Raw genomic sequence first — 24486 nt, forward strand, 5'->3', positions numbered from 1 at the left:
GTCAACATGGTTTACTATCACTGGGCATCTGAGTTGAGATGAGTGGGCAGCTCACACCTCTCTTGTTCCAGGCTCTCTACAGCTCACATCTGCTATACTCAGTTCAAATTTTTAAGGCTTTCTTAGCAACTATAAAAGCTAGAAACCTTTAAAAAAAAAAAAAAAGAGAGATTTTGCTGCTACTCATGGTTTTTCAGAGAGATGCCAATATGGTGTATGGGCACATACCAGCTGTTTCCAAGCCCTGGATTTGGTTATGCAGATTAGGAAGGGAGGATTTCTGTGCCTGATGCCTAGAGTCTCAGGAAATTTGTTCAAGACCAGGTGCCTCTATTCTTGCTCTCAGTTTCCATTTAAACACAGTTCCTTTAGGAGGGACTCTATGGCTCCCAATCCTCCTCTTTGATAGGGTTTCCCTTTTTTGTGTGGGGGAAGCTGCATAAATGAATGTTGACTCATTCATCACTTACTTGGGTATTCCTTATGAGGCTGGGGACAGTGACATTGCCCCAGATATGGGCTAACCTTCTGGCCCATCCCTTCCCAGCTGCAGAGCTCAATCTTTGGAGTCAAGGGAAAGGAGGATCATGCCATAAAACCAATCCTCCCTCTTTCCTGACCCTGTGCAGCTCGGATGTACTTTTTTATGGCTTTAAGATGCTAAAATCTGCTGTTCTTATTAATTTATTTTTAGTATCAGTCAAGGGCTGCACCATTATATAATTTCTGGTAAAATCTATAGAAAACTGTGTGTCAGCTGTCAGACTAAAACAATATGGCATAATTTGTCAAAGGTTAATGGAAATAGGTAAATCTTTAAGTAGCTATAGCAGCAGAAGCAAATGACCTGTCCTGTTGGTCGTTCAGATTGAAGAAAGAATTCGTTCTTTTTTCTTTTAATCCTCACCTGCTCATCTTTTAGTTCTGGCGACTGGATCTTTATGAAAAGTATGGATCTGTCATGGTGTAATGTTCCTGGTTTTCTTTCTCTACATGCAGCTCTGTGTCTGTGAATTTTCACTAGAACATCATTGCATACATCCTATTTTCAAGAATTACAATTAATTGCTTTACTGCAAATACTGTACATGTTTTTCTTCATTAATATTTGTTCTTTATTATTAGCAGTTTTAATTATAGCATATGTTGTATCATACTAGCAAACATTTTGCATTTACACAGATCTCAATATCTAAATTTTGGCTTTGCAATACTTATGCAGATATGTGCACAAAGTACTTGTTTACAACAAGCTTGTAGAAAGATTTCTTTTAGTTTTCTGTGTAGACTCCATGTAAGTTCAAGTTCATTGTGGTGGAACCCACTGCAATGAGCCTCTGATTCCATTATTCAATATTTTGCACTCCAGAATTATTTACAAATGTAAAATATGGCATAATTTTATTATTGAGGTAGATCTTTGCGAATTCACACTTTCTGGGAAACCTGTTACTGAGTTGGCTAATTTAGTGACAAAAAACACACAATCCAAGATAATGCATTACTAAATTTACTTTGTTCATATATTTGATAAAGGATAGTTTCATTTGATTTATACTGCTACATAATGTACTAGTACATGTGACAGTATATTTTGTAGAAGTGCTGATGTTTCAGTAGTAATATTTTAAACAACTAGTAGCCATCACTCCATCAACTCTTTTAGAAGTAAGGAGCAAATCTTGTGTGCAAATGATGATGGTATGCAGACTAGCAAAGGTCAAATTAGCATGGCTCTTCTGTTAGAGGAATGGTCTGGTCAAAAATATCAGTGAGCTGCTTCCTCCTTTATATGGATGAAATTAATACAGTCCTGTCCAGGTAATAACAATACTTCTATAAAAACAACAAGGAGTCCGGTGGCACCTTAAAGACTAACAGATTTATTTGGGCATAAATCTGTTAGTCTTTAAGGTGCCACCGGACTCCTTGTTGTTTTTGTGGATACAGACTAACACGGCAACCCCCTGATACTGAATACTTCTATAGTCTTTCACTGGAAGATTACCAAGAGCTTCACAAACCTTAAATAATTAATTCTCCCACCTCCCCCATCTCATTTATCCTTATACAAGTGTTAAATTCCTCACTTTACACATGATGAAATGGAGACTCAAGTTAAACAACAAGCCTAAAGGTCACATGGTCATTCAGTACCAGAGTCTAGTTAGAACCTAGAACTTCTGACAGCAGTCCTATTTTCTAGACTATACTCTAGTTTTGAAAGATGTACGTCTTAAGAACACACAAATCATTCTTGCAAGATAAATGTACCGAATATTAGTTAAGTGTCTGTTTACGTGTGTGTGTGTGTGTGTGTGTGTGTGTAGAGAGAGAGAGTTCATGCTGTTACTTTTCTGTATAACTACAGGCCTTCACATAGGGAAGACTGGAATAGTCCTTGATATGTTTTTTGTTTGAACCGACTGCTTGAATAAATGAGTGCTGTAATCAATGAAACCAGAATAAAGGAAAATCTGAAGTACAGGCTTGTTGTACTGATGACTGGGTTTTTGATAAGTTATCTTCGTAATTGGCTGGACAGTGCTAACAGAAGTAAGCATTGTTGAGAGAGGTCAGCACTACAAATGTAAGCTTTTTAAGCAAGAAACAACATGTCCTAAGGCCTGAAATAACCTATCCATTGCTCCAGTCTGGATTTCATTTTAGTCCAGATGTTTTGAAAAAATTTCATTACATCAGATTAAAAAAGAGTAATCTAAACTGAAATGGTTTTGTGAATGTGCGGTGGAGGGTTTTCTGTTCAGAGTAGCAGAAATGAATTTTTCCTCATACTGAACAAAATATAAACATCTCTAATATGTGAAGAACTGAGAAAAGTTACCTCAAATATTGAAGTGCATTTATCTGAAATGTACAGATTTAAAATGTAGAGGCTAAATATTTTAGACAATAGCAATAAGGATTGAATTACAGGCATATAGGTGATTTTTCCATATCTATCTGATTATTTAAAAATGGCATATGCAGGCACCATGGTGATGAGCCTGGCATAGAAATAGATTTGCCTTAGGTGGAGTGTGGAGGAAATTAGGCTATTCACTTGTAACAGATGTGGAGTTATAATTATGTTGTGTGTGCATAAAGTTTGTACATATGCATTGAGCCATATGGAAAGGTGTATTTTAGATTTTTAAAATGCAGTGAAACTATGCAAGATACTGCTCCTATTAGATATCTAATTAATTTGAAGGTACCTATATATGCAACCTTCATTTGAAAGCCACCTCTGCTCATCAGTCAGATTTTTGTCAGCTCTTTTGAGTGGTTGCTTTAGGCAGATTTTACTGTAATCATTAGGTTGTATGAAAACTATGCCATTATCCACAGCAATTCCTTGTCACAAATGAGTGAGCTACATGCTCTTTCATCAGAACATTCCTCTTCTTGCTTTATTTCATAGTGTCTCCAGATAATAGGTGTCAGGAGTAGTTGTGCCACTGAAAAACTTTGAAAGGTAAAATCTTTCAAAACTTTGAAGTGCAGTGCTACCTTGAAAAGTGGCTGTGGGGAAAATGGCCGTGCCGTTTACAGATATTTCAGGCTGTCTTCAAAGTCCTATCTGCTTAGTCTTGTAACTGAAGGTTTTTAATTGCTTTTTTACTCCTGCTGTTTCATCTTAGAAAGTGAGTTGGATTCTATTCCTTATAGTATCCTCAACAGAATTGCTTACCAAGAGCTGTCTACTTACTGAAGGCAGTGAGTTTGCACCAGGTGTTAGAGGTTCTGATTAGGCACATGCCATCTTTATTACTGGAGATATTGTTCAAGGAGGGCTCTCTGTCATGTTAGGTGTCCAGTGCTGGCAGCTGGGAACACTGATTCAAAAATGGACCATGTCAATAGTGAATGAAATTTGTTAATATAGATTGCCTTTTTCGTGGCATCCACAAATCAAGTTTGTGGTGTCAAGCCTGTACTTGGTAGACTTCTGAAAAACTACACCATTACAATGCTTTCTAACACCCTTTCAAAAAAATTTATTTTATTGGCTTCCACCCACCCCCATGAGAGAAGAACAGAGAATAAAGACAAAAGAGCAAAGCAGTTAAAGGGAGGAGGGGAAGCAAAAAAGTGACATAGGTTTCTATTTTGTAGAGATTAATCAAAGATTCTAAAAAGTTAGAGCAAATCTTTTCAAATGTATCTCAGGTGTGAGGTAGTTGTTTGGTTTCAAGCACTGCTCTGGAAAACCAAGCTTTCTGTGAGATGGAGATTTTCCAAGATGAAGGGATAAATTACTAAACACGGTGCTGGGAAGTAATTTTTAAGGAGATATCTATTATCATATTAATCTTCCTACTTACTTCTAGCCAAAAGGATTGTATCAGTTGCAAAACTTTTGAAACCCACATTTCCAGCCGGAGTCTGTTTTGGCAAGGCCTGTCCACAGTAACCTATATGGGGACCAGTATCAATGAAATCTAATTCTCTGCTGGATAGAGTTTTTAATGTTTTGCAAGGCACTTCCCCATTGGCTAGTGTTCAAGGATATACACAAATCTTTGTTCCTGGCATGGTGCAGGCAATTAAATTAGGGAGGGTCTTTAGGGCCTGTAAGTTATAGAATCATAGAACTGGAAGGGACCTCGAGAGGTCATCTAGTCCAGTCCCCTGCACTCAAGGCAGGACTAAGTATTAAATACATAATGGACTCCAGTTGGTTGGGTGAACTTACTAAGCTCTCACCACATCAACAACAATTCTGAAGTCTCTGGTCCTTCCAAGCACATCAGGGTCAAATGTCCTTAAAGAGATGCGTAAGTTGCAGGTAATGTCATGCAGCTGGACCAAATAGATTGCAGTGTTGGAGTTCTTCGAATAAGAGAAACTGATCTCTGCGATCAACTGAGACACCCAAATTGTCCCCTTACCCATCCACTCTACCCATTAATGGTTTCTTGTCAGTTTTCAACAACGATTGACCCAAGTACAGCATGAATGTGTGAGAAGAAATAGAATTTAACATTTCTAGCGAAACTGGCCCACGCTTATCTGGTAGCCAATATTATTGCTGAGATTCTACAGTCAAAAGGGTAATAGGTTGAACCTACTATTCCTGCCAGTGGGAGAGGATGTATCTCAGCTTTCTTGGCAGTTTCAGTAGTACACGTGTCAAATATTTGAGTAGAAATGGAAGCTGACTTCTAGAGATCTGCTCTGGTGAGGGTTGGAGCACATTGGATGGTCAATGTTGGGACGCTTGCGTTGTTGCTGCTACCCATGCTGCAACTCATTTCGGATAATGACTTCGGACTCCATGATTTCAATCCAGTATCTTTCAAATGTAGTACATAATTACTTGGGCTTCACTCATAGGGCTCTGCTGGTGCTCATAAAATGATTGAGTTCTACTCTCACAATTTCATAATGACAGAAAAGCTTCTTGAGTAAATTTAGTATCCACTCATGGGCCATATATTAAAGAAAGAAGTCATTAAACATTTTAAGGATAATGGAACCAAAATCAGTGGGGGGGGAAATATAGACTGAATATCAGAGTGCCTGATGATGAAATCTGTTAGGCTTTTGACTAGTCTCCAAGTAAGTATTGGAAGCCCCATCACTTGGACAAAGGAAAGTACTGATGTGAACAATCCTTCATAGCTAGAAAGATGGCTGGTCATTTAACAGAAGTGACCTTCAGATGTCAATGACTTTCAATCATTACTGACGTAGACCGGTTATTGAGATGTAAAAAGTATAGTATGTCATTCCCCACACCCAGATTGATGATGATAATCCTGTCCATACCTATGAGGGAAATGGTATCTTTCCAGTACTGTGGTGAAATATAAACTGTTTTTTTTAAAAGGACATTAAAATGAGTCCTAAAAATAAATTTAGTACTTTTTATAATTATTTCTCATTAACCATTTAGACTTTATTTAAAAATTTGAAAAACTGTAAAAATGAGGCTGCAGTTGTCAAGGTTGATACACCTGAGAGAGCATTTCAGGGTTCAGTTGGCAGGAGACACATATGAGCCTTCAAAAAAATTAAACAAAAATGAATTAACTTCTCTTGTAACCTGTCTTCCTTTCTCTTTTCAAAGTGTCAGTTTGTGGTTTTGATAAATGTCAGAAACATTTCTTTTTCTCAAATAAAATTCTCTGTATAATCCTGTGTTGTGATTTTTTTTCTCATCCCTCCAAAGATTACTTTGTCCTTCCTATGGTTTCTCATCAGAAAAGTATCTGAGTAATGGGATGAATTTGACAGCTGAGTGTGTTTCCTACTTAATTAGTTTCATGTGATAACTTAAAAAGGGAGAGGAGAGAGTTCATTTGTTTGGCTGTTTTTTGTTTTGTTTTCCTATAGTGTTGGAAGTTCATTAGGCTTTTATTTTTATTCTTACTTTAAGTGTTGTTGAACACTTACTGTATTTTTGTTGCCAGGCTGTAGGCTTTCTTGTCATGCTTTCTACAGTGTTTTGGGTAAAGACAATGATTAATAGTTTGTTTTACATGATACAAGGATATATATCTATACTTATTAGAGAACTGCACCCTCATATCTGTGCATCAGTCTCTGACACAAACCATTGATAAAATGTGTAGGTGTGTGCTGGCACAATGCAGTCAAAGTGGAATCATAATCATCTCCCAATCAAGAAGCCAGGGTTATGTGATACTGACAGCAGTTTGAGTTAAATCACTGTTTATAAAGTGTCCTAAGGATCTCTTCTCAGTCAAACCAGGAACAGATTAGATTAATATGTAGTTTATAAAAATTTACTTAGAAGAGTTTGTCTGATGTTTTTTAGTTCTTACAAATAAACTCATAGGCACAAGTACTTTTAGGAATCCCCAGTGTTTTGAATCACTTCTGTTTTAGCATTTATCATCTGCCTCTTGGGGAGTCCTGAATGGTTATCGATGAGGTGGTTATTCTTTCTGGTAAAATATTTATATATGATAGAAAATTGTTGTTTTGTTTATTTTGTGGTAGCACCTAGGACTGTCAGTCATGGACTGGACCCAACTGTGTTAGGTGCTGTACAAACACACAACAAAAAGATGGTCGATGCCCCCAAAGGGATTACAGTCTAAGTAAGGCCCAACTTAAACTGCAGGATGATTGTCAAACAATTGCAGCCGAGTTGTGGACAAGCCATGGAAAATTGCGGAAAAGTCCATTATTACTTTTCCTCGATTTTGCACTGTTGGGTGCCTGGGGCTCCCATTGTCAGCCTCTTGGGTCTGAGAGCGGGGGCTCCCCCTGTCAAAATTGTGGAAGTCTAATATTGTGAATCTGCAATTTCTGCTATATCGAAAGTTAAGTAGGGCCTGAAGTATAAGACAAAAGACAACAGATAGGCGAAGCACAAGAAAACAAGGAGACAGTATTGGTTAATGTGATAGGCAGTTCTCATAGGACTCCAGCTGTGTAACCATTTTCAAGTTTTTTTTGTAGGCTTCATTGCAAAAAATAGTTTTAAGGAGGTATTTGAAGGAGGACAACGAGGTAGCTTTACAGATGTATACAAGGAACTCTTCCGAAGCACAAGAAAGGTACTCTTTTGGAAGCTTAACAAGTGCATGTTGAAGGTTGGCATCATTGGCTGAAGGGAGGCGAGAGTCAGCATCTCAGTAATGTATGAGACATGATTAGGTAACTTTGGGAATAGGGCTTGAAAATGAAGACAAGCAGCTTATATTTTAGCTGATGGAGAAAGGGGAACTCGTGAAGGGATGCAAAGAGGAGTGACATGGTCGAAGCGATGAGCTAAGAAAATGAGCTTTGCAGCAGCATTTTGAATGGATATAAGCAGGACAAGATTGTGACAAATTAAATGCTTATTGTCCCTTCCACAAATGGGAAAGATGTGTATTACTTTTAATTATTATTGCTCTGCTTTATTTTATTTTCCATGCCCTTATCCCTTCGATACACAAAAAGGGACTGAATTTTATGAATGTGACTTAATATTCAAATGACCTCTCTGCACTTTCTCTTATGGGGATAAAATTCATATTAAACTTCTTTAACCCAGAATTTCAGTCTTTTACTTTGTAAATACAAGAATAAAATCTGCTTCATTCATATTTTTTGTTCATTCTTGGAACTACATTATTGATTCAAAATCTCTCTGATGCTGGCTTCAGAATGTATGTGTGGCTACTGAGTGTGCGCTTTTATTTATTTTATTTATTTAGAGAGACGTAAAATCCAGAAATGAATATTATATTGATTTTTATTAGGCACTAGGAATATTGGGGGCATTTTGTTTAGGGGGAAATATTATAGTCTGCTAAATTTAAACATAAAACTCCTTAAGTTGAATGCAGTAGACATAATATTAAAATGTCACATAAAATCCACAATAATTTTTTCAGCTGTAGGGTGGTTACCACCTCCATCTATATTGCATCTACTGTTACAATAGTTAGGGAAACTGCTTAGCTGGAAAGGCAGGTCATGACAGTAACTACTATTGTGGAAAGTGATTCCAAATATGAAAAAATATGTTTTAAAACAGGAAAAATGTTTTTTTGCAAACAATACCACTGCAGTTTGAGGAGCAGAAAAGAATAAAATGGCCAAAATACATTACAGTTGGGAAACAGATTTCATCAGGTCTGAAGGAAGGATTCATTTTGTTACTGAAGTGTTGTTCAGTCAGTCAGCATCCTGTCACAGCAAGTTAATATGGGAAAGAGAAAACAACCGAGTAGAAAATGTTAAGCTATTGCTGTCTCTGCATGTTGTTTTTGCCTTTTTGGCCTTCTTATGTGATGGATAGAGTTGTCTAAGTGCATGTTTCGTTTGTTTGGTTTGATGGGCTGTCAGATTTAGATTTTAAACTTTGTACCATCACTACCACCACATGCTACCTCAGCCTCTTCTCATTTGGGCTGTCAGGCACATTTGTTCGTTATATTTGGAGGACCAGTTTATATTGACAAGCAGTCATTACTTATGGCAGTGTTTAGTCAAGCTTCTTTTGCTGCAGTATAAATGTTCATTTTGCTAAATTGCAAGTCAAGTATGCTTGGCCAGGAGCTCTTACCTCTGCTACAACTCATTGAACCATTTGCATCACTAAGTCATAGTCATTTAGTCAACCACTCAGGTACAAACCTTGATGAAATTACCAAATTATATTTGGCAAATAGCAGCCGATGTTTTGTAAATAATAATCCCTGGAGCGTTCCTGGGAAATGAAACCCTCCTAAAAAGATCTTAAAGTTTTAAATATTCCTTCAAAATTTTTGATAGGTAAAATATACTGTAGATTTCTTTCAGTTATATAACTTAGTTTCAAATCCAGTTGCCCAAAAGATGCCACAAAGGGTAAGTACATATTTAAAAAGTAAGGACCTAACTGGTCAACTATAGGTTTTTATTGCTAATGTTCTTTATTTCCCTCTATCAAGAAAAATGTTGGCAACAATTTTTATGCTTCTGTACCTTAAGTTAGAAAAAGAGGAAATAATGTAAATGTATCCACAAATGAGCATGGCTTAATGTTCCAAAATTTGGGCATCTGCACTCAAGAAGAATAGATTTTCATCATTTGAATCTGATCACAATATTATTATAATTGAAGTATTGTATCACTTTTTCTCATTGCCACTGTCACAGAGTGAGTGGATCTGTAAGGAGGTTAGAGTTCATCTACACCTGAGGCCGCCCTACCCCATGTCCCCAGGTGGAAGAAATGAATAAAATCATGTGACAATCAGATGACTAGGAGCTGGGTGCACTGGGAGATCTAAAGGCAGTATCTCAGTGAGAGGAGAAGAGAGCCAAGTAGAGAGGAATTCCAGGGAGAGGAATCTTGGGAGTCTGTGCTCTATAAAAAAATTAGGAGGGCAGTCAGGAAGGCTGGTAGTATAGAAGAAACCCTGGGAAAGAGAAGCAAGACAGGTAGTGGTTATGTGGGACAGTCAGTCCAATTATTTAGTGTTCCCCGGGCCAGGAACCCATAGAGGGTGGGTGTCAGTTCCACTTGTAGTGCCACTCTGCACTCTCCCACCCTCCAATGTCCCCTTTATATAAGTGGGAAGACTGGACTGAATAGAGCCCTGGATGTCTTGTTGCTGAGCCTGGGAAGGAAGGGCTGGAATTAAGGTGACGAGAAGACAGACCCTCGGGAAGGAATGGCTATGCCTAGGGACCAAGGTGGAAGATTTTTGTGTGTATTTGGACTTTGAGAGCCCAGAAGGGGTTCTTGTGACTTGGCCAGAGGGTTAAGTCACCTCAGCAGTGGAATTGTGCTGATGGCCAAGAGAATTATTGGTAGAACTAGGAGAGAAACTGAGTCACAGTATTTGCAATGCCTTGGCAGGCCATAAGGGGGTGTGCTCTTGGTCTGCATCCTGCAACAGTCCCATTAGCGTGTTTTATTTCCTCCTGAAAACTTGATGGTTTAGTTAAGAAATGTTATTGAGAAGATCTAGTGTGGGCTGGGGAAAAAGGGGAAGTACCCCCTTCATCACCCCCCCCTTCTCTCCCTTTTCTAGGTAAAAAGCACGGTGCATCCATAATGAAAACTATTTAGGGAACTCTGCCTTGTAAAAAGGAGAGGGTTGAAAGCAATGATGATACCTAGAGAAAAAGGTGGGAGATCCTATGCTTGTGGATTTAGCACCCAGCCTTGTAGCCCTTACTCAAGTAAATGAGTTCCATTAAAATAATCAGTGGAATTATTCACCTGTGTAGGTGCTGCAGGATTAGGCCTTTAGGTCCTGATGCTGGTAACACTTACTCCATGCTTAACTTTATGCACGTGAGTAGTCCCAGTGAAAGTACTCCTGCGCATAAATGTCTGTACTTCGCCCCACGATTTGTACAAGGAGGATTCCTAATCAAACTTATAGGTAGGTAAGAGAGACGGAGGAAGATACTCTTGTAGGGGCATAAGGAGGGAAAAGAAAGGGAGAAAGGAAAGCAGAATTTCAGAGTTTAAAATGTGCACTTATATTCATTTAATTATGCATTTGCCATCAGACTTGTGAAGTTGCTGGCCTTGGTTCTGTTTCAGAAAGGATATGTGTCATACTATCATTACATTTTTTTGCAAAGGAGCATAAACAAAAGGTTGAAATGTTGACAGCTATGACAAAGTTCAGTACCATAGTGTGTCACCCGATAACTGATACTGTATAGTTTGTGGCAGTCAGCAAAGCATGGCGGCCACTATTCATGTGTCAGTTTTAAAAGACAGGAAGTGTTACCCAAAGGAGAGCGAATATCAGAATTTGACAGCCTGGTAGACACTTAAGGTTAAATGTCTTCTTTTGAATAGATTTAATTTATATATGTATTCATTTTATTTTATGGGTTGAAGTCTGAAATTCCAGGCTTGCAACACTTTTTTTGTTTATCTCATTACTTGGGGGTGTTTGTGCTGTGGGAGAACAAGCCAACATCTTTAAAGTTTCCTGGTAAAATAGAAGGGTACTAGATTTTAGATGTTATCTTTGATATCCAGGTTTTTTACTGCACAAAAATGCAAATGTACATGCAGCCAACAGCCAGCCACTGCAGAGAAATAAGTGCCTTATTCAATTTTTATTAGTAAATGTCCCATTTCTGAAAATATACTGTATTGTTAATAGATTATGATGTATAGCTTGGACTCAGTTGCTCCACTGCAGCCAAATTTCCTTCAGATTTCTACTTTCTTTGCAAAACAAGAGCTTTAATTCAGAGTGTTAAATGGAAATTTAAAACTCTACATCATCTTTTTTTTTTTTCCCCATGAACATCTTGTTATAAGATTCCAGGATTTTCATTCTGTCTGTGTCTCACTCTGAAGCCTAGAATGTCTGAGTCAGTGCAAAGCAAAGGAAAAAGCTTCAAGGATGGTTGAGCGCTCTTTTTGTCTAGAATATTATCAGGCTCAATCATTACTGGAATTCATGGACTTTTATGTCCAATTTTTAAGTTTTCAGCCATTTTTGGCTTTTTTACACTTTACAAATTTACACCTGAATGACAGCACGGACTTTCACCTAGTTATAAATAATAAACTAGAACCACACTATGTATGTTTTAAGGTTATTATCCTCCTTTCTTTCGCATATTCAGTTTGTTCCATAAGTTCCTTTAACTTCCCAAGCACTTATATTCATTCCTTCATATCTTCTGTACATGAAGGAGTGAGGGAGACTCTAAAATAAGAGTTGCTGTAGAAATAAAACTTCTGCCTTCAGTTTTCTCCAAATTAAGGGGAAAAACAAGCCACAAAGGAGAAGAACTGAAGCAGTATATTGTGGAACAGTGGAAGCTAAAGTGTCTCCTTTGCAAGAAATCTATCGGCAAAGTTTCAAAGAGACTGTGTAGTGAAATCATATAATGAACACTTGAAGCAGGAAAAGCACTGAATATATGACTAAAAAGAAATATTTTCTTTGTAACTTTTGATTATTTAATCTTTGAACTCTTATGCATATCTAAAGTAAATAACACTCATCAGTGTTTTTCATATTAAGTCCACTAGCTACTATACATATTTTTGGTGCGTACAATATTTAAAATATTTAGAAAGCAATTCTGGATGTTATAAATTGACAGTTTGGCTTCAAAACTATAGAATACTAGATCTCCAGATTTTGGGGATTGTTGTTGGTGAAGGTAATGATCTTAATTGCCTGTTGGAGGGACCCAACCATCTTGCTCTCAGATTCCTTCAGCGCCTTGTGTTAAACTAGAATAAAAATGTACATGGATGGAGTGGCTGAGCAAAAAAAAAGCAGAGAATAACTACCAGATGTATTCAGACCTGCCTCTTCCCCTCAAAGATTGTAGGCCACAGCCTCAGCTGCTGTAAATTAGTGTAGCTCTATTGACTTCAGTTGAGCTTTACCAGTTTCTACCAACTGGGGAATTGGTTATCTTGAGTGAAAAGTTCCTGGGATTTCCCTGCCCCCCCCCCCCCCCTTTAAGCTTCCACACAGTCTAGCCAGTGTTAGTTTTTCTCTGCTGAAGGTTTTTCCCTCTGGAACATATACCTCCCAACATTTCAAGTGGCTAAAGCGGGATGCAGCACCATTCAGGTTTTGGTCCATCCACATAGAGATGGAAGGGCAGACTGGCAAGATTTGATTGATGTTGCAACCTAGCACATGGGGTTGCAACACCAATCACATTTAGTGGAGAAGCGGAGATGGAGAAGCAGACAGACCAAATGTGAGTGGTGCTGTGAGACCCTGTGTGCCAGGTCACCCCACCACCACTAGGTTTGGGGCCCCTCTCAAAGGGGGGTCCAGGGCAAACTCCATCCTCTGGGCAGCCCTGAATGGAGGAAATGTTCACTTCAACCAGGACAGAGGGTTTTTGGAATCAAAGCAGGACCGTCCAGCTAAACCCAGGACAGTTGGGAGGTCTTGGAGAGAGAGAAAGAGGAAGGATGTTCCATCAGCAATTCATTTCATTTTAAATTACAGCTAGAAACATCTCTTCTCCCTTGCCTATACATCTTGGGTCTCTCTATCCTTTGGCTCTTATTTCTTAGTAACTTTATTATTTAACTCTATAAAGTGTCTTTGGATAACCATTTTTTTGTCTTTTATTACATTAGAGAGCAATTAGTGGCTAATTGGATTCTATGTTCACCTTGTCATTGACTTCTTATTTTGTCTTGGACAAGTCACTTAACCTCTCCTCTCATCATACATATAAATGGGTGGATAATGGTTACCTACTCTGTACCTTACAGATTATTGAGAAAGATAATTAGTTTGTAAAGTTAATTGAAAACTTTGGATTACAGATGCTATAGGAATGCAGAAATTATTAAACAAAATAGTTTTTAAGATTAATTTGCCTAATGTTAACTATTTTCCAATGTGAAAAGTGGACCTGTGCAGTCTTTATCTTGTTAATATCAATCATATTTTTGGTGCAAAAGAAATCTTTCTTTTTGTAGGTGCTCGAAGATGCAGAGTCTCAGCATTTGTTCCAGTCCATCTTGCCTGATATGGTGAAGCTAGCACTTTGTCTTCCTAGTATCTGCACTCAGGTAAGTAAGCGCAGATAGGTACACCCCCAGGGCAGATTAATTTCATATAAACTATAACTAATCGCAGGGGTCAAAATGACATAGCCATGTTATGTTTCTTATTGAACGCTGTGGTGGTTCTGTCACATTTAGCTGAGGCCTAGGGAACAGGGAGGACAATACACATCCATAATTGTACAAAAGAACATTAAAAACTCACTGTCCCATTTCTGAACCTTAATTTAAGCCATCAATCAAAATTCTATATATACTGGAATGTCTTGTTGTTCTTTCTAATGAAATGACCATGAAATTTTTAAACTTTGAATTAATTCCCCCGTTCAAAATATTTTAGTGGATTTATACCCTTTTGGCTTTGAAACCACTTTTAAAGCTATTTTAATCATATGTGAATAATGCTTCTGATAAGGCTTGTTTCTTTTACTTATAAAAATACATGATTATATTTACATCTCCACAGTATCTGCGAATATACTGTTCTCAATAATGATCATGAATGTTTTACTTTATTGTAATAGGGCCAAATCCTGCAGGTACTTCTTAGTTGGTATTATGCTTACTGCTGGGAATAGTCACCTCAAATTCAATAGGACTGTTCATGTGAGTAAAGACTATTTAGATGAGTAAGCATTTGCAGGATAGAGCCTCTGATTTGTAAGCACGACTGTCTCAACTTTTTAAATAGTTTTTTCAAAAGTAAGGGGGTTGTATTGGAATAGAAAAGCATTGCCCTGCTTAGTTATGCTAAAGAGGATGTTTACAGAGGACACAATTGCAGAAAATTGAAATATTTTCTGATCTTTTTACCAGTCAGTTGGCTGGAAAAACTTTTCTGACAGCTACAAAGCTTTTAAAAGTGAGTACAGCATGCACAGGACACCAAGATGATTAAATTGTGCATATTTTAAAGGAGTTTTACTGCCTTGAAATGTTTCTATTTGAGAGATGAGTTATTGACCGTTGTATACTATCTCTAGGTCACTCTTTGAGTTTAGATGTAGCTGAACTTAAGATGCAGTACTGAAATCTGTTTTATACACCGAAATGACTTAATCTACAACAGCAGTATAGTTTAGCTAAATAAACTGAATTCTGTGAAACAGGATTTTTCAATCTTTTTCTTCCATTTTTTCTTCTGTGATATGGTAACCCAGTCTTACAAAGCCCTAATATAGATTGACAGATGAATATATGGAGAAAGAAAAACCTGTGGCCAAAAGAGATATCTAAATTAAGTGATTATAAATTTAATAACTTCACATTTTATAAAAATATATCAAAACATTCTTAATGAAGATTTCATTTACTACATGTCTCTTAGAGTTGTATGTCCAATAATTTTACTTATTGCACTGTTCACACAGGAAATTTATCTTCACAGCTAGTGCTAAAATATAATGACCCAGCTCCACTGAAGCTGTTCTTGTTGCATTGCGGAGAACCAGAAGCAAAGATGGCAATTGTTTAATTGGGAGGGAGGAGCTAGAAGAAGGGATGAAGAAATGTATTTTCATTTGATTATTTTTTTAAATGACTATTACAATAGCTACTAGCCCATTACTTACAATATTACAAAATAAGTTAAAATTATTTATCAGATATAAAAGTGGTTCTTAAAATAAAATCCCTTGAGTGTCATGGGAAAAACTCAATCAAGGAAATTTTTCAGACTTCTTTTAATGCAGTTAAATTTTTCATGCTGTCAACTATGATTAAAGGATAGCAGGGTCTGCTAGTTTGATTTCAGTTTCTAAAATTTAAGATAATTAATTTCATCCTGATTTTCAGATATGTAATTGCTTTTGCTCGAATGAAAATGTGGCTTTGCAAAATCTGCATCTCCTGAAGTCAAGTTACCAAACCAAAATGGTAGATGAGGGCCAATTTAGTTTCCTAATATTATAGTAGACATGCCAATAGATTAGTAAAAATACAAAATGGTCAATTTACTAGAGATGAATGGGAATCTGTGCCCCTTTTTGGAGGTCTCCTTATAAACTAAGAATGATAGCCAAGGACTTAATGCAGAGATTATTGATCTGCTAATACATTAGTGAAAATGCTGCATACATCTGAGGGTTTGCTTTCTCTTGTGTTGTCTAAAGTGATACATCTCTGATACTTTTTATTCTAACACATTCTATTCTGCCAATGCACAGTTTCTCCTCTTTAACAAAACTTTTCAAGTATCAGAGGGGTAGCCGTGTTAGTCTGAATCTGTAAAAAGCAACAGAGGGTCCTGTGGCACCTTTAAGACTGACAGAAGTATTGGGATCATAAGCTTTTGTGGGTAAGAACCTCACTTCTTCAGATGCAAGTAATGGAAATTTCCAGAGGCAGGTATAAATCAGTATGGAGATAACGAGGTTAGTTCAATCAGGGAGGGTGAGGTGCTCTGCTAGCAGTTGAGGTGTGAACACCAAGGGAGGAGAAACTGCTTCTGTAGTTGGATAGCCATTCACAGTCTTTGTTTAATCCTGATCTGATGGTGTCAAATTTCCTGATATCTGACTTGTGTCCATTTATCCTCTTGCATAGTGACTGTCCAGTTTGGCCAATGTACATAGCAGAGGGGCATTGCTGGCACATGATGGCATATATAACATTGGTGGACGTGCAGGTGAATGAGCCAGTGATGTTGTAGCTGATCTGGTTAGGTCCTGTGATGGTGTTGCTGGTGTAGATATGTAGGCAGAGTTGGCATCGAGGTTTGTTGCATGGGTTGGTTCCTGAGTTAGAGTTGTTATGGTGCGGTGCATGGTTGCTGGTGAACTGGACAGTCACTATGCAAGAGGATAAATGGACACAAGTCAGATATCAGGAATGGCAATATACAAAAACCTGTAGGAGAACACTTCAACCTCCCTGGCCACACAATAGCAGATGTAAAGGTAGCCATCTTACAGCAAAAAAACTTCTGGACCAGACTCCAAAGAGAAACTGCTGAGCTCCAGTTCATTTGCAAATTTGACACCATCAGATCAGGATTAAACAAAGACTGTGAATGGCTATCCAACTACAGAAGCCGTTTCTCCTCCCTTGGTGTTCACACCTCAACTGCTAGCAGAGCACCTCACCCTCCCTGATTGAACTAACCTCGTTATCTCCATACTGATTTATACCTGCCTCTGGAGATTTCCATTACTTGCATCTGAAGAAGTGAGGTTCTTACCCATGAAAGCTTATGCTCCCAATACTTCTGTTAGTCTTAAAGGTGCCACAGGACCCTCTAAAACTTTTCAAGACATTTTTATAGCTCTGCAGCAGTATTTCCTAGTTAATGCTGAATAATTACTCTAAATCAGAAATGTCAAAAACATAGCCCCTGGCATGGATTCAGCCTTCCTAGTGTGTGTGTGTGTGTGTGTGTGTGTGTGTGAGAGAGATGGCATGTTCACATCCTGCAGAATCTGAACTTCTACTGGGGAAGAGGAAAGTTGGTTTCTCATTGTTAGAAAGTAGACATTGAAAACACGGATCACTTTGCACAGAACTTGAAACAATAGCTTGGAGAAGTGTGAACTCCCTCACCCCCATTCATCTAATTGATTGGTTAACTCGAACACCTAGTGATGATGCTTTAAATGTGAGCATTAACTACTTAATTGCTGATCATTTTCATGGACTGAATGGGGAAGAGTTTGGGAGTGAAGCTCGTGGGAGATGAGAACTGGAAATTAACACAAGGAGGGAAATGTGCATTGAAGAAAAGAGGAAAGACAGGAGGAGGGAGAAAAACAGGAAAATAGAGGAGGAAGTAACACAAAGCAAAAATGGGTGTGGTTCTAATGGAAAGCATTTTTTTTCACTGAATGGTGTGGAATTTAATGATAAAATAATGAACAGTAATAACTAAAAGCTTAGTTTTTATATAAATGTTATAGTCCACCTTTGAGCTTTGTGTAAACTTCTAATTGCACTGTGCAAACCGGATGCTCATTTTGCAGTAGGTTTACTTATCAAGAGGAGACAACCTCCCTCAACCCTCCCCCCACCAAACAAATAAAAACACCCACTTCCCACTTACTGCAGCTCCATATTGCCAAATAATTTAGGGAGAGGGAAGCTGTTTTTTATATCTATATCTATATCTGTCCTTCAGTCTCTGCAGTGGCTCCAATATGCTTACCCGGGTTCTCTCCTTTTACCCACTCAAGCCTTCTGGAATTCCTACAGCCCTCCCAGTAAAATGGCTGTCCCGCCTAGCTGCCAGCTGGGATGAAGACCACCCCTCACACTTCCAGCTATCTCCCTCTCACTGTAGGTGTGTTGCTTGCAGGGAGTAGGGAAAGAAGATACCCTTTCAGAGATGCTTCCATTAAGTGTGTGTGTGTATTGCAGCCACAAGGTGTGGTGGCAGTTCAAGTAGACATACTTGTGCTAACTTTAAACTAGTTAGCTTGGGTCCTGAAGTAGTGAAGCCACAACAGTGTGCACTTCAGGTTCTTGGGCTCATACAGCTCATGCTGAAACATGTGCTGTCATGTCTTCGTTGCTCCAGGACCCAAGCTAGCTTTAATATAGTATGTGTCTACTGAAATTGCAGTCACACCCTGTGACTGCAGTATAGACATACCCTAAATCTGTAGCTGCTGTCTGGGGCAGGGTAGCATTTCTATAAAGGGGCAGAAACCTGCTCCCCTCTCCAGATCTTGTAGAGAACTCATAGATGCAGCTCATGATGATTATAAAACCAAATACTGAAGATTCTTTGTAGTGTATGACCCCTGTTAATTTGTTGGCAGAACACCCAAATGGAGCTGCCAAGCAAGGAGAGTCTGCTTTGGGCTATAGCCCCTTTTTAGTCTCTTCTTTAGCTGACATCCATGAGGCTCTCTCCTGTTCACTATAGAACATTTTGTGGAGGGGAAAACTTGCAGAATATGCTTAGTGCATCTGTTAACATTACTCCCATGAGTTTAAAAGCCATGTTTGGTGTTCAGATAAGGAGGAGGGACCATCTTCAGTGGCCATAGATGTTTCATTACTAATGAGCAAGTGCCTTGTCAGAATAGTGAGCGGACTCAAAGACCCGGTGAACACTAGAAAATTAGGTTGATTTAACTACGTAGGCTGGGGTGTGAAAAATCCATACTCCTGAGTGGCGTTGTTAAGATGACCTAAGTCCCCATATAGACAGCACTACGTCAACAGAAGAATTCTTCTGTCAACCTCGCTACTGCGTCTCAGGGAGGTGGATTACCTACAGTGATAGAAGAACCCTTCCTGTCGGAGTAGGTAGTGTCTACACTGACGTGCTACCGTGGTGCAGCTTTGCCACTGTAGTGGACAACCCCAAAGGCTAGTTTTGCTTGATGAGAGCTTATAGCTAGGGAGGGGGGGGGAATTATTCTTTGTAAGACACTGTTCTTTATTAGTCTTTATTTAAGACTTTCTGGTTTTTCATGGATAACTTTGAAAGTTGGTGGCTCATATTTTCAGTATTTCTTTTCATTTTCTGGCCCCCAAACTTTTTTGTTTTGGTCTTCATTAGGGGTATTTTAATAATAAAAAAAAAGTTACTATTCCACTCTGGCTAATTATACTTCCCTTAAAGTATTAAATCTTTATTTATGGTGTCCTGGTCTTCATAACATTCATTATGTGGACTTGTAAATTCTTTGGAGAGAGGCATCTTCAACCTGAGGACGTGGCATGGAATTGTGAGATTAAGGTGGATTGAATATAAGTGGTAACAAATGGTGTCAATGAAGGTTTACTCACACAAGTTACAAATGTGGATAGTTTGTAACTAGGCTCTGTACAACCTTCTCGATTCATTCTTGCCAGTGCATGTCATTCCTGATCTCATCCCAGGCCTATTCACAGCTCTGCTAATTTACTTTAGTCTTGTCCTGTAAATGTATTGCCAAGTGTGGTCCTTTTTATATCATGGACTGCTTTTTGTGCTGTGGAGAGATGCCCATTTAGAATGAGATTCTCCAAATTGGTTTCCACTTGTGGTCAAATAAGATTTGAACAGTGATTCCTCACAGCAAAAATGGTGAACTAAGTTCCTTCCAACTCCTCCACTCCCTCCAACATCTTCCTCCTCAGGCATATCATAAAGAGACAGAAATTCTAGTTTATGTACTGCACATATTTTATAGGGTGGGGAGACAGAAAGAAAGCTTTCAAATTGATAAGCCAGTAATAAAATAAATATATAATAATAATGGTGCTTGTTGTGTTTGTTCTTTAATTCAAATTATATTTGAGTCTTTTCTAGTTATCTAAAACACAAAATTGGACGGGGGAGTCAAAATAAATCGTCGAGTAATTAAATCTTTTATAGTTAAGGTGACATTTGTCCCCTCATTTTACAGCTGTAAATGGGTGATTGCTGTAATCATACATTTTCTTTAAATTGTGCAACACCATTGTGACAATATGCTGGGGTTCCCAGAATTGAGAGTTAGTGTTAACCCTCTCAGCCTCAGCAGGTGAGAGTTTTGCTATTGCTAAGAAGTGTGACAACTCCCTGACACACCAGCTTGTCAGCCTTCCCAGTAAACTTCAGGACTCTGTCAGTCCAAATCTTGCCTTGCAGGTAACAAACTTCCCCAGAGACATCTCCCTGTAATATCCAGTCTCCTTAGTGAACAAACAGAAGTTAAATTTGTTGCTCCTTTAAGGAGACAGTATACTGCAGCCTGTTAGCTTAAGTGGGTTTAACACTCCTTTCCCTTCAAACAGTGCACTGAATTGTTTTATAGTAAAAGCAGAGCAAATTTATTTAACAAAAGGGGCAGTGGATTGAATGATGCTAAGTATAAGGAATAAGGATGAACTGTTACAAACAAACAAATAAACAAAAGTAAAAATACACTTCTAAGACTAAAACCTGATTCAACAAACTAGACTTTCTTGTTCAAAGAAGTGTTTCTCAAGTCTCTTTTCCAGCATGGCTGACCAGACACTCTGGCCAGGACCCTTCATAGGGTATGTCTACACTACGAGAGTAGTTCGATTTTAGTTAAATCGAATATGTGGAGTCGATATTACAAAGTCGAACGTGTGTGTCCACACTAAGGACAGTAATTCGACTTTGTCAGTCCACACTAACGGGGCAAGCGTCGACATTGGAAGCGGTGCACTGTGGGCAGCTATCCCACAGTTCCCGCAGTCCCCGCTGCCCATTGGAATTCTGGGTCGAGCCGCCATTGCCTTCTGGGTAAAAAAATGTGTCGAGGGTGCTTTTGGGTAACTGTCGTCATCCAACCGTCACTCCCGCCCTCCCTCCCTGAAAGCGCCGGCGGGAAATCAGTTCGCGCACTTTTCTGGTCAGTGACAGCGCGGACGCCACAGCACTGCGAGCATGGAGCCCGCTGTGACCATCGCTGCAGTTGTGGCCGTTGTCAACGCATCGCAGCTCATCATCGACCTTTCACTGAGGCAGATAGAGAGAAATCAGGCGAGGAGGCTACGGCACCGGGGTCAGGACCTGAACTCCGAGAGTAGCACACGCCTGTCTGAAACCACGACACCCAGTGCCGAGGACATCACGGTGGCAATGGGTCTTGTGGATACTGTGGAACGGCGATTCTGGGCCCGTGAAACAAGCACGGACTGGTGGGACCGCATAGTGCTTCAGGTCTGGGATGAATCCCAGTGGCTGCGAAACTTTCGCATGCGGAAGGGGACTTTCCTCGAACTTTGTGAGTTGCTGTCCCCTGCCCTGAAGCGCAAGGACACCCGGATGCGAGCAGCCCTGACTGTCCAGAAGCGAGTGGCCATAGCCCTCTGGAAGCTCGCAACGCCGGACAGCTACCGGTCAGTCGCGAACCAGTTTGGCGTGGGCAAGTCTACCGTGGGGGTTGTTGTCATGCAAGTAGCCAAGGCAATCGTGAAGGTACTGCTGTCAAAGGTAGTGACCCTGGGAAACGCGCAGGCCATCATAGATGGCTTCGCCGCGATGGGATTCCCAAACTGCGGTGGGGCTATAGATGGGACTCACATCCCTATCCTGGGACCGGACCACCAGGCCAGCCAGTACATCAACCGAAAGGGCTACTTTTCAATGGTGCTGCAAGCACTGGTGGACCATAAGGGACGTTTTACTAACATCAACGTTGGATGGCCGGGCAAGGTTCATGACGCTCGCGTGTTCAGGAACTCTGGTCTGTTTAGAAGGCTGCAGGAAGGTATTTACTTCCCGGACCACAAAATAACTCTTGGGGATGTGGAGATGCCTACAGTGATCCTCGGGGACCCAGCATACCCGCTAATGCCCTGGCTCATGAAGCCCTATACTGGCGCCCTGGACACAGAAAAAGAACTGTTCAACTACCGGCTCAGCAAGTGCAGAATGGTGGTGGAGTGTGCTTTTGGCCGTCTCAAGGGGAGATGGAGAAGCTTACTGACTCGCTGTGATCTCAGCGAAACCAATATCCCCATTGTTATTGCAGCTTGCTGTGTGCTCCACAATCTCTGTGAGAGCAAGGGGGAGACCTTTATGGTGGGGTGGGAGGTTGAGGCAAATCGCCTGGCTGCTGATTACTCCCAGCCAGACAGCCGGGAGATTAGAAGAGCCCAGCGGGACGCACTGTGCATCCGGGAGGCTTTGAAAGACAGTTTCCAGACTGAGCAGGGTCACCAGTGAATTTTAAGTTTGTGGACTCAGAACCTGAACTTGCCACCGTTTCTTTACCCAGTTACCGTTGACTATCCTCTCCAGTTACATACCCCCTTCACCCCCTTCCCAAATAATAAAATCTGTTCTGTTTTGTTAATGAACACCGTTGTCTTTATTACTGTTTTCGCGGGAATGTTTTAAACCTGGGACGCAGACTGTGGCGGGGTGCGGGTTTACTGTTGTGATGCAAATGATGCTTCTAAACTCCAGGAATGACGGGTTCCGCAGTGGTGGACTGGTTGTTTCAACAGAGCCTGCCAGCCCTCCTGGGCGGGACAGCGTGTATGTGTCGGCTATGTGACTGTCTGGCAGGGGGAGGAGGGTTACAGCTCCCCTGCTGCGGGGCTCTGTGATGCATTAGATCTGTAACTGCCCTCCCCCGCCACAAAGTCACAGAGCAACCCCCCCCCCCCCCCAGAACACGAAAACCACCTCCCAGATTGAACAGGGTCACTAGTCACTGCACTGGGTATGTGTCCTGATCCTGGACCTGACCCCGCCTCTGTACCCTGGTAAAGGTGACTGTCCTGTCCAATTACCATGCCCCTTCCCCTCGTTCAGACAGACTCTCCTCCAAAATAAAATCATGGAAACAGTAATTAACAGAAACGAATATTTTATTATGAACCACACATGAAACGTGGGGGTTGAAACTTGCACGGGGGCTTCTGTGAGGTGTGTAGGAAAGGACTTTTAAAATTTTGGGGAATGAGAGCCTTCTAGTGCTAGAGCAGTCTGCAGGGGTTGACTGAAAGTTTTAACGGCCCTTGCCGCCCCTCCTTCTTTGTACTTTGGGTGAGGGGGGTGTGGGACTTGGTGGCGGGGGAGGGCGGTTAGAGATAGACCGCAGCGGGGCTCTGTCCTCCTGCCTCAGGTCTTGCAGAACATCCACAAGGCGCCGGAGCGTGTCCGTTTGCTCCCTCAGAAGTCCAAGCAGCTTTTCAGTAGCCTGCTGGTCCTCCTGACGCCACCTCTCCTCCCGTTCCATGACTGCTCGGTGCATTTGGGACAAGTTCTCCCTCCACTGTGTCTGCTGGGCTGCCTGGGCTCGGGAACAGCTCATTAGTTCTGAGAACATGTCCTCCCGCGTCTTCTTCTTCCTCCTCCTAATCTGCGCTAGCCTCTGGGAGTGTGCTGACAGGCTGGGTTGGGAGACAGTCGCAGATGTGTCTGTGTGAATGGGAAAAATGGAGTGAATTTCTGAGACAGATAAATGAAGTTGTGTACAAAGAACCTAGTCTTTCTCTGTGAACAAGACCATGCACTGCACCTCTCACATGCGCACTCAGGACAAGGTCGAATTTTCGGCCATCGCCTTCAGTGCCTGGGGTCCTGCAGTGGTCTTGCAGTTATCTGAGAAGCGTGGCAGGACACCTGAACTTCTGTAGCGTGCAATCATGGTAAGCCGTAGACTTCTGGCTGCTTAAAACTGTACTAGTAGCACTGGCCTCCTTTCACATTGAAAGCAATGCCAGTCTCTGCTGCCAGCAATCAGGACAGCATGAACTATGCCCCTGTCCCACCCCCTCGCGGCTGTTCCAGGGAAAGATCCCTGTATGCTGCCCCTCTCCCTCCACCGCGTGGCTGTAAAGCAGTCCCAATACTAACATTCCCCTCCCTAATTCAAAGCAGGGCGTAATGAGCGACATCACCCTGCTGAGGATCTCGGAGTCCCAGAGGGAAAGGATGTTTCGAGAAAGCCTTCAGAAACCAGGGCCGTTTGCCGCTATGCTCTGCAGGGCGATGATACCAGACTATCTGATGGTGTCGTGGCGCGGTAACGTGTCCTACCACGGAGGGCCCAATAAGATCGCCCTACCCAGGAACCTGATGAACAGGCTGGAAATGTACCTTCTTG

At 40.6% G+C, this 24486-nt stretch overlaps 1 protein-coding gene across 2 annotated transcripts in view; it reads left to right on the forward strand.

Moving 5' to 3' along the window:
- The window catches only part of PARG (poly(ADP-ribose) glycohydrolase), a 126307-nt gene that overhangs the window by 39495 nt on the left and 62326 nt on the right, over positions 1–24486 (forward strand). For both annotated transcript variants that reach the window (XM_065407576.1, XM_065407578.1), the window contains one exon: positions 13901–13993. In XM_065407576.1, coding sequence (XP_065263648.1) covers positions 13901–13993 — 93 coding nt within the window. The remainder of the gene's footprint in view (positions 1–13900; positions 13994–24486) is intronic.

Source organism: Emys orbicularis, chromosome 7, assembly GCF_028017835.1.
Source record: "Emys orbicularis isolate rEmyOrb1 chromosome 7, rEmyOrb1.hap1, whole genome shotgun sequence".
Lineage (NCBI taxonomy): Eukaryota > Metazoa > Chordata > Testudines > Emydidae > Emys > Emys orbicularis.